At 45.6% G+C, this 10,561-nt stretch overlaps 1 protein-coding gene across 1 annotated transcript; it reads left to right on the forward strand.

Annotated features, from left to right (window-relative positions):
- The first annotated feature begins 5,108 nt into the window (after positions 1-5,108).
- On the forward strand, positions 5,109-6,401 carry LOC109757276 (scarecrow-like protein 3). The gene has a single exon (XM_020316101.2). The coding sequence runs from the start codon at positions 5,109-5,111 to the stop codon at positions 6,399-6,401; it is 1,293 nt and encodes a 430-aa protein (XP_020171690.2).
- The last annotated feature ends 4,160 nt before the right edge of the window (positions 6,402-10,561 follow it).

The raw sequence follows: 10,561 nt of genomic DNA on the forward strand, positions 1-10,561 counted from the left end.
ACATCTATATATCACAATCATCCATTCACTTTTGCATATGTTACATCCATATAGCTCACACATTCATCAACAAGATGAAGTAATAGATAACATTTATATATGAACCAACATAATAGATTGACCATTCGGTTTTGACCATACATACATGAACAGACATAAGTGATGGCCCATTCATATATGAACCATTATAATTGATATATGAAAATAGAGTGATCGATGATACTTTTGCCCCTCTCGTCGTTCAGCAGGTGCATTAAGTTGGTTCACTACCAAAGGAACATCCAGTTAAACACTGAAGCCTCTCCATGTTTAGGAACTTGTTCTTTGTTACTCCCCTCGTTCCATATTAGTTGTTGCTAATTTAGTACAAATGGATCTAAGGATACGTGATGTTTCCTTGGCGCCGGATCTAAAGAGGGATGTACCACCATGATCACATAATACACAAAAAGATGATAGTAGAAACAAACTATAACTGTACATGATAGAATTGAGAACAAACATAGTTGTCTATGGACTCTGCTTCATGTTCCTTGCATCGAGGATGGTACCCATCAGAAGAAATCCTCTTATCCTTAGGTTTTGCACTATCTCAGTGATATTAAAATGGTGGCGTCCTGGCATGGCCGGTGGGTGGAGGGGTGCAAACTGGGAGATAGAAAAAAAGATAGGGAGAGACCACCATGGTGGAGGAGTGCATGCATGGAGGGAAGCGGAAATCGGGAGGTGAACGTAAGAATGCAGATATGAGCAGTGTTTATGGGTGGAGGGGTGGCGGCGGGAGGAGAGAAAGAGGTCGTCATTTTCTCGTTTATATCAGGAGAGGGTGAAAGAGTGAGAAGGATTGGGGTTAGTGAGGAGTGATTACGTTTATATAACACCTAGGAATTTTGTACATGCTCATTAAGTACTATCCACGTGCTATAATTTGCACTGGGTGTGCTACCGTTCAGGGTCCGCCTCTTCACAAACACACATATTTGGGTCTCCCTGTGCTACAACTATTTCTCAAGCGTTGTTAGACCCATTGTTAGACCAACCGTGTGCGATGAGGGGTCTTGTTAGAGGTGATGTGTATATTGGTGAAATGAGCCTGAAAACTACGTAATTAACATATCCGCTTCAATGCCAATTCATGCAACATGGAACTTTACCTACCTCAATAAAATGTATCACATGTCCTACAACTATTGGAGGTGTGTCCGTTTAGTCCTATAACTTTGAAACTGCTGTTTTAGGTCCTATAACTATTGCAAGTGTGTTAGTTTAGTCCTATAACTTCAAAATTGCAAGAGCTTTGGAGCGCGATGAGGGCATGGGGGGAGTGGTGCGGAAGAGGAGAAAGGGACCGGACAAGGATGAATGCGGCCATGACCGAGGCTGCAGTTTATATAGTGGGTGAATGGCAATGGTGGGCGGCAGATGGACGGACGGGTGGCGCCGGAGTAGGTTCCTCGGCAACCGCATGTCATAACTGTGGGTGGCACATTGTCGGATGGCCAGCCATGGTGTCATTTGAACGCGGAGTAGCCGCATGCACCGAGAAGTGGCATGGGTGGCGCTCTCTTGATCGGTGCGCTGCTTCAGTGCTGGCGCCAGTGAGAGGCCGCGTCCGCTCTGGCAGGATATGAATGTGGCACTGACACACTGGAGCGGCGCTGACCATTTTGGGCGGGAAGCGCTTGCGGGTAAGGGACCAGGTTTGGGTGGGTCAGCACGGTCAAACGCGGGTGTGGCAGCGGTCTGGACGCCCACAAAGCCCCCCACGTTTGTCTGATATTAACGTCCATACACACATTATTAGTACTACTTATAAAAGAACGAGTGTGGTGAATCCAAATGATATCGAATGACCCATATTGCTCCAGTGATGTATTCAATACATCATCGTCAATCTGGAACGAACATTAAGCAATTCTCTAGAAACAACATTAATTGCATTAATGGTAGTTAATCTTGGAAATAGCATTACCTATAATTATTAAGAAACAAAATTATTTACTAATGACAATCAATATTGGAAATAACATTGATTGTCGTGCGGAGAAGAAATGTGGAATATACTATATTAGTATCTTAGAGCATCTACAGCTGCGATGGGAAAATCCGAGCCCTCAAACGTCCGAGGACGCGCCCGGGCGCGTCTGCGGGCATGCCTCATTTGGTGGCTTCCAACCAGCATCCCTCATATCTGAAATCTCAAAACCATACAAAAGCATGCAACGCTACATAAAAGATGATCATCACAGGCTTCATCAAATCACCGTTTCATCGTCGGACAAAAGGAGCATAGTTTGTCGGAGCAGTGCAAATCCATACTACAAACTAATTAAAACATAGTTAAAATATAAACACAAGGGTGAAGGGTGGAGGAAATCACAATTTCCTCACGGGCCCCATCCCCTTCCGGTCATCGATGCGGCTATGCCTCTCCCCTCTGTAGGCGTCGACGTGTGGTGGTCCGTCGTCGTCGGAGCTGGAGGTGGAGCAGCTCATCAAGTTGGAGTCTGAGCAGCATCTTTGGCCCAATAGCCTGCGGAGCAGGCGGTCCTACTCCTTGGCATGTCGGGCCACCTTCCCTTCGCCGCCGCCTCCTTGCTTGCCCCGTGCTCCGACAACTCGATGGCGAGTCGGAGTGCTTTGGCATTCTTGCAGAAGAGGCGCCGCGCATCTATCTCTGCCGTCGTGCGAGAGCGGCGGTGGACCGACGCAAGGAGCGCGGCATTGGGATCGACCGATGCGGTCGCGCGTGACTGCCGTGTGGTCAGCGCCTCCCTCGCCGCCGCGATCTCCCTTTCCCGTTGTCCCTTGTGGCGGGCTCCTCGTGCCTCGGACTCAGGCGTCTTCGTGCGCGTCGGCGCCTACGCGGGCACGAGGACCCAGTGGTGGCCCGAAACTACTTGTGGAACAAAGGGAGTTTGTCGGTGTACCTAAACGGCGAGAGCGGACCGGCCGTAGCCGCGTGCCGGGTGGGACGGGCCGGCGACGTCGCCGACGCTACGTCGACGGGTGATGGGCGCTGAGGAAGAAGATCTGCCGCTGGCGCCTTGGTCGAGCAGTGACCGCCTCAAGGCGATGCGGAGGCGACCTCCTCCACATCCATGGTCGAGGCGTCGGATTCTCTGCCGGAGCCGCCGCTACTTCCTTCGCCGGCCATCGGACCGAAGGCGAGGGGATCGAAAGTGGAGTCGACAGGCACGGGAGTGAAGTTGAGTTCGGATCGACTAGTGTCTAGGGTTTTTCAAATGGGGATATTTGTGGGGACCGAGTGGGCCAGGCTGGGCCAAGGCGACGTGGAGGAGTGGCCCGAACGCGTCCGGATGCCCCCATATCCGTCCTATATTTGGGCTGGATATAAGGGGTGCCGGTCAGTCTTGGCGTTTGAAGCCCGTTTAAGGAGCCCGTCTGGGTCGGTTTTTCACGACCAGCCAGTGACCGGGCGGCTTGCCCGGGCGTTTGAGACGGGTTTAAGAGCATTTACAACCGGAGGTTGCAAATTTGGACCATCAAACGCCCGCGGACGCGTCCGGACGCACTCGCGGACAGTGACCGGGCGTGCCTCAAATTTAGAATTTACAACCACGTATCCTATTTTCAAAACATCTGTTACATGCAAGGCCATGACGTCGATCATCCTGTCCGTCTTGGGCCGGCTGGGCACCGAAAATTGCTCATACTTAACATTTTCACACCCATATTAGTCCCACCTCGCCGACTGATGAGTTAGTCGACCATCTTAAATATCCGCGTTGTCGAGAAGGGACAAGCTTCTGACATGATTGCATCCTTTGTTAAGGATATCTTCTATGTTTATCACATAGAAGATTCATAGTCAGGGTCTATATCCTTCACAAAGGGAACATTGGTGTCGGCTTGTCTTTTTTTGAATCACGTCCATGCATGAAAACAAAATAAAAATCTACTGTCATTGTAGTAAAGGTATCAACGTATATGATCGAGACAAACTTGACACTTGATGAACACTTATCAGTCAATGAAATGCAATCTAGTGTCAAATATATCTCGATCACACATGCCACAATTGATAGACCTACACAACAACAACCAAGCTTGCTGCCATCGCTGGCGTAGCTATTTAAGCCGGGCGGCGTCCGCCTCGGCCGGCGACGTGGGACTAAAATTTGGTTGCACCGATGAGAGATGGAGGAGCTTCTGTTGCTGCAGGTGGGACCGCTACGATCAGCAGCGGGGTCGGCGGGCGTGCCTAGGCGCCCCATATCCGCCTCATATTTGGACTGTATATAAGGGGTGCCGGTCAGCCCAGGCGTTTGAGGCCCGTTTGAGACGGCCGTCTGGGTCAAAAAATTGTGTCTGAGCAGTGACCGGACGGCCCGCCCGGACGTATAAGACAGGTTTGAAAGATCCGGTTGTAGATGCTCTAAGAGGTCCAGTTGTAGACTATCTTTGAGTGTTCAAGTGTCGGTGTCATTGTAGTTTTAGATGTGGCCTATTTAAAGTGACCAGAACAAGACCGACACACTATATTTAGCTCATACTATTGCTCACGAACCAAATACTTAGGCGCAGCTATAGGGGAGTTACGGGAGTGGAAGAAGTGGATGTAAAGCACATCAAAATACCACTCCCTCCGTAAACTAATATAAGTGCGTTTAGATTACTATTTTAATGAAATGTTTATATTAGTTTAGAGAGGGAGTATCAAATTGTTCATTCATGCACGTGCACAATTACATGTGTATCATCGGTCGGAGTTTTAGAACGTTGACTGCACACTTAGTATATATTTTGGATTGTTAGCAGGCTCGCTTGCCACTTAGATTACTATATATACCAGAATTATGAGATCAAAGAAACTGACAACACATAGAATGTGGAGCACCGAAATTTGCATATTTAAGCATCTCGTACGTGATGTCACAGTTTATATGTCTTTTGTCGTTTTTCGCATGTTGATTACTAATATTCAATCCATGATTCATGTGTGCAGATCGATAATGAATTCTGACAATAGAGGTCAGGAACCGACCAGGCCAGTGTATGCGCCGGTACCTCTAAGGACAGCGTTGTCGGTGGATTTCGGAAACGGAGTGAACGGGACATTCGTACGCTCAAACATCGACGGTACTATGACATTCCTGCTGCCGGGCGTGAGGTCGGCAGCGGCGCCTACTCATCCGACTGCACCTGCACCGCAGAGTCAAGACGAGGAGCGCGCGGTACACCTTATCAAGCTTCTATATTCCTGCGCCGCTGCGTTGGATGAAGGGAAGAAGGAGCTGGCAAACAAGGGGCTAGAGATGATATGCAGTCTCGCAACGGACGACGGCGAGCCCGTGCATCGCCTCGTGGCTTCGTTTGCCCACGCTCTGGCGCGGCGCATTGTCCAGCCATGGCAGGGCGTGTGCCGCGCTCTGCAGCTGCCGACGACTACCCCGGCACCGGCGGCCGCCGCAGCACGCCGCCGCTTCGCTGTGATGTGCCCTTTCCTCCGCCTCGCCGGGACCGCAGCGAACTATGCCATCATCGACGCTGTGCAGAGCGAGAGGAATGCCGTGCTCCACGTCGTCGATCTCGGAGGCGCTGACCCCGGCCAGTGGCTTCTGCTCCTCTGCTTCTTTGCCAACCGCCCTGGGGCGAGCACACACCACCAAATCCTCCGTCTGACCATTGTCAACGAGGAGGACGAGTTCCTGTCCAGCACCGCTGCCCTCCTCGCCTTGGAAGCCGAGCACCTGCACGTCGGCTTCCAGTTCCACCCGGTGAAACTCCATATCGATCAGCTGCTCAGCATCGAGCCCCTCGATGTCAGGAGCGGCGAAGCACTGGTTGTCGTCTCCACCTTACAGCTCCACCGTCTGCTCGCCGACGAGTTTGCAGAAGCGGCTACTTGTCCTCACGACAGGAAAGGAAAAAGGCAGGCGCATGCTACCATGACGAGGGCTGACGCGCTCCTCCGGAACCTAGCTGAGCTATCGCCGAAGCTTATGGTAGTGACGGAGCAGGAGGCCAACCACAACGGCATGGAGTTTAAGGACCGGTTCGGGAACGCGCTCAAGTACTACGGGGCTCTGTTCGACGCCCTGGAGGAGAGCGTACCTGCGCGCGGGTCGGCACTGGAGCGGGCAGAAGTGGAACGGTGCTTGCTCCTGCCAGAGATCAGGGATATCATTGCCTGTGATGGCGCGCAGCGCCTGGAGCGCCACGAGCAGATGGTGCACTGGGCGGCGCGGATGGAAGCCGCAGGATTCGTGCCAGCGACAATGAGCCCCGGCACCGTGGCGCAAACGGCGATCCTAGCACGTATGCTGGCCGGCGATAGCAGGGCGTACAGGGTTTGCGGTGAGAATGATGGCCGATGCATCTTCATCTACCGGGGCGACGTTCCGATGTTCTCCGTCTCGACCTGGCGCACGGTGTGAGCGTGACGAGGATCGCCACATACTGTGACCTGTGATCTTCTTGCAGATCTTCCCAATTCATTGCCGTAATTTCATAGTAGATCGGATGCATGTGTTTTGGTTATTTGCCTGAACTTGTTATCATTTTTGAGTTGTTGTTATCGTACTGCAAAGTGTTGTTTCACACCAGCAGACTTTGGAACATGTTCAAGACATTTTAGTTATTTTTGAAACATTCAAGACATTTTAATTAGTACTCCCTCCGTCGCAAAATAAGTGTAAGATTGAGACACTTATTTTGGGATGGAGAAAGTACAAGGTAGTAGTATGATATGCTACCCTTGCTTAATTATCTTTCTAACAGCCGCCATGTGAAGACAACATCCTTATCACACTGCTTGCAACCAGTCTTTTTAGCGACTTCATCGCTGAGGTGTTGGGGTGCTTCTGGCGCTATTGTGACCTGTCTTTAAGGGATCAATGTGGAGGCCAACTTCGTTTGTTGTGGGAGCAGTAGCTATTGACTGGCCCTGAGGGTAACCTTTTTTATATGCCACTAGTGTTCTTCCTTTTCAGTTTCTTCTTTTGAGCACTTAGAATTCGCTCCATGCCGGCATGGTCGGAGGACTTGGTGAACGATCATCATACAAGGTGTCAAAGGCCCATCAATCTAGACACTATTACATTATTGGCATAATCCAATTCCCATCACCCCATGTGCATACATCGGATTGTTCTAACATGGGCGAGTAAAGCATGACTGAGGTGGTGGAGAAGGAGTTGATGGACTCAATGGTGACGAAATTTCCACTCCGGAGGCAGGACCAGCTTCCAAACAACCATCCAGGACGAAGAACAACAATGGCGGTGTCTCAGCTCCGGGGAAAATACGCTCAAAAATCGCTTGAGGGTTCTTACAAAGAAAGGGATGTGTGTGAACCCACACGCCCAAGAACCTAGGGCATGTGGACGTAGAGTCCCCACGGCCCCATCTCCTGGCTCAGGCCCATTCTCCTCCAAAAGTTGTTGCTGGTTTTTCTAGATTTTTCTTGGTGAAGTTTATTTTTCATGGTTTTAAATAGCACACTATAGCATTTACAAAAGGTCTTGCGCTAAGAGACTTTGGTCTAAACAAATGAACAAACATTTTAAATAGTGCGCTATAGCTTCGCTATAGCGTTTAGAAGAGGTCCGCCGCTCAGAGGCTTAGCACGCTATTTAAAACTATGTTATTTTCCGTACATAAATAACCCCAATGTAGTTCTCCTGAAAACAAAGTCGGTCCAGTTAGTTTTTATTCATTTAAGAAAGTTTAGAGGACGAAAAATAAGCATAAGTGTTAAGAAAAATGTAAGTGTTTTGGACATATTGGCTCCCCGAAGGTTAGACTATTTCTTTCTCAAGCAATTCAATGGACAACGTGAAGCGAGAAAGAAAATTTTGTGGTCACCTTCCTTCACAAATGTGCAAAATTAATCAATATGTTTATGTTATAAGATATCATATGAGAGTTATCAAGTGAATAAAAATTGTTTAATGACCAATGTCTTCCCACGATATCATCTTAACCAAATAGTGACTAATAATGCAATACCATGAAGCGTCAACGGGGTTACAATGACCAATATAAAGTGATAACATAGTATCTCGCAAGTTTGTAAATTTCAAGATTGACATTACTATCTGCGAAGACATCAATGAAGTTCTGGTGATGACTAGGAATACAAACACGGAGTAGAGATGCACCTATTTAGTAACCTATTCAAAATCATCAAAAACTTATTCGTTCAACATTTAAACTTATACAAACCCGGAGTGAGGTGAACCTATCTCAAATCATCAAAAACTTAAACAATAAAACATTTAGTAACCTATTTTATTTTGTTGTCGTGCCTATGAAAATTTACTTGGAATGACCTAACGAAATCATATGGATCTATAGGTATAACATACACTTAATGTCTAAACTTGACTCAAGTATTTTGGATGCATAATCAGAAGTCATGGTGGTACAGGTGAACCCTAGCACACGACTGGGAGCGACCAACTAGATAGTATAAAAGATCACAATCATGCATTTTGCACAAGTAATTATTAAGTGGTAATATGGTTGGGTAGGATATTAGTACTCAGAGTTATAATACCACAGAGAATTATTTGAGGCTTTTTAGAACATGCCTGATCATACCCCAGGTTAATCACCCAAGTTTCAAAAATGATATACTATATTAGCACAACATATTATGATTCAACTTTTTTCATTAGTAGTTAATATAACTCACTATTTAATAAAAAGTTCGCATGGAAAAGATTGATTCATCAAACTATCACTATGCACATGATTGGTAAAATATGAGATATGAATAGAACACATTAATGAAAATCTGCACATAAGCAAAGTAAAGATGATCATAGCAGCTTTCCTGCCATAGCACTCCATGATATAGCATCGTTATTGCTTTGTCACCTGCTCAAATGAATGATCAATATTTATAATAATAAGCACATGCAGACTTGACCATGAAATGAAGCTAAAATACTCAAAAGTAGAGAAGTAAGCATGAGGGAGAGCACACAATAATATATATATATATATATATATATATATATATATATATATATATATATTAGTTTCATTAACTTAAGACAAAAGGTAAAAAAGCTAAAGCAAATTTTTTGTCAATTTCTCTTTTCATATATCATAAAATGCATCAAGATGCAAATGGAAATAAAATCTTGTGCGATTGTTGCTGTCTTGAAAAAGACACAGATAAGAGTCATACAATCAATATAGTAAAAAGTTTTTGTTCTTTTCCAAAATATTTTGTAAACGGTGAAAAGAAACAACAAATACAAAAGAAAACATTTTCTGATTTTAGGTTTCCAAAAGAACTGAAGAAGAAAAAAATAAAAGAGTACTTTTTATGTTATCTTTTTTACAAAACAAAATGAAGGAAAGCAACTAAAACTTTCGCTTTAGCTTCCAAAGGTGACCTAATGGCCTTTCTGGAATTTTAAGTATACGTTACGTACCCTAGGAAGGACGTTTGTATGAATGTGTATTGTTCCGTTCCAATTTCTTCCCCAAACATCCTGGAAAATTTACAATTACATCCAAAATTGGTGGGTTAATATGAGCTTATCCACGGTAGGAACTCTTCAGATTGAAATTTATTTTCTAAATGACTTTCGGTCTTTGGTGATTCATCTGAGATCTTTCTAACCACTTTTCTTTCCTGGATCATTATAGTAGCAATAAATGTTCAACTTTTCGGTTTCTCTTGATAAATTTGAAGTTTTGCATTTTTAAGTCGAATAATCATGTTCCTCCGGTTTGAGAAATTTGAAGATTTTCTATTTATGGCTGCAGCAACATCGTATGCAATTGGTGACTCCCGGTTTGCATTATTCATATTCAGCAAGAGATATTGAGATACATCGACCTCCACTAGTCACCCAAGTAACACTTTGGATCACAAATAAAAGAATATTAGTAAAACACATGTGCATTGCTACAGGCTATAATGTATATAAATGAATCAAAGAAATGATTCAAGGGACTGAGTTCCATTCTAGATGCAATGAAAGCCACACGCTCCTCACCTACAGATTCGTGTTCAGAATATAATCCTAATAACTATTCTGAGCTCAAGGAGTCAATGGCAGATCGCCTATCTTGTTCACCCAACAAGGTGTCTGTTTTAATTTGGCAAGGTTTTATTAGTTGTATGTATCTTGCATAAGATGGCTTGCATTTCTTCTATTTCGTTGCACCGCCATCTGTTTAGCTTACTCATCATATATGTGAAGATGTCATGCCCATCCATTATCAATACCTATTCATACCATGTTTTTCCATTTAAATGTTGTTCTTATGTATCAGACATCCAAAAGGAAGAGGGTGATTGCAGAATCAAATCTGAAGGAGTACAAGCAAAGTCCTTAAAAAATGTGGTGGTACCAGAGAAATCAGATAGCACCCCAGTTATATTGGCGACAGAACCAGCGCCACAAAATCTAGGATATCGCAACTATGCTGCTCGCTGATTTGCTCTTGTTAGTACCTGTTGTCCTGTATCGCTGTACATACATTTATACCTGGTTGATTATGTGACATTACACTACTAGGGAAAAGCCTAGCAGTAGCGCGGGTTTTAGGTATATCAGTAGCGCGGGGTCCC

The sequence above is a fragment of the Aegilops tauschii genome, chromosome 2 (assembly GCF_002575655.3).
Source record: "Aegilops tauschii subsp. strangulata cultivar AL8/78 chromosome 2, Aet v6.0, whole genome shotgun sequence".
Taxonomy (NCBI): domain Eukaryota; kingdom Viridiplantae; phylum Streptophyta; class Magnoliopsida; order Poales; family Poaceae; genus Aegilops; species Aegilops tauschii.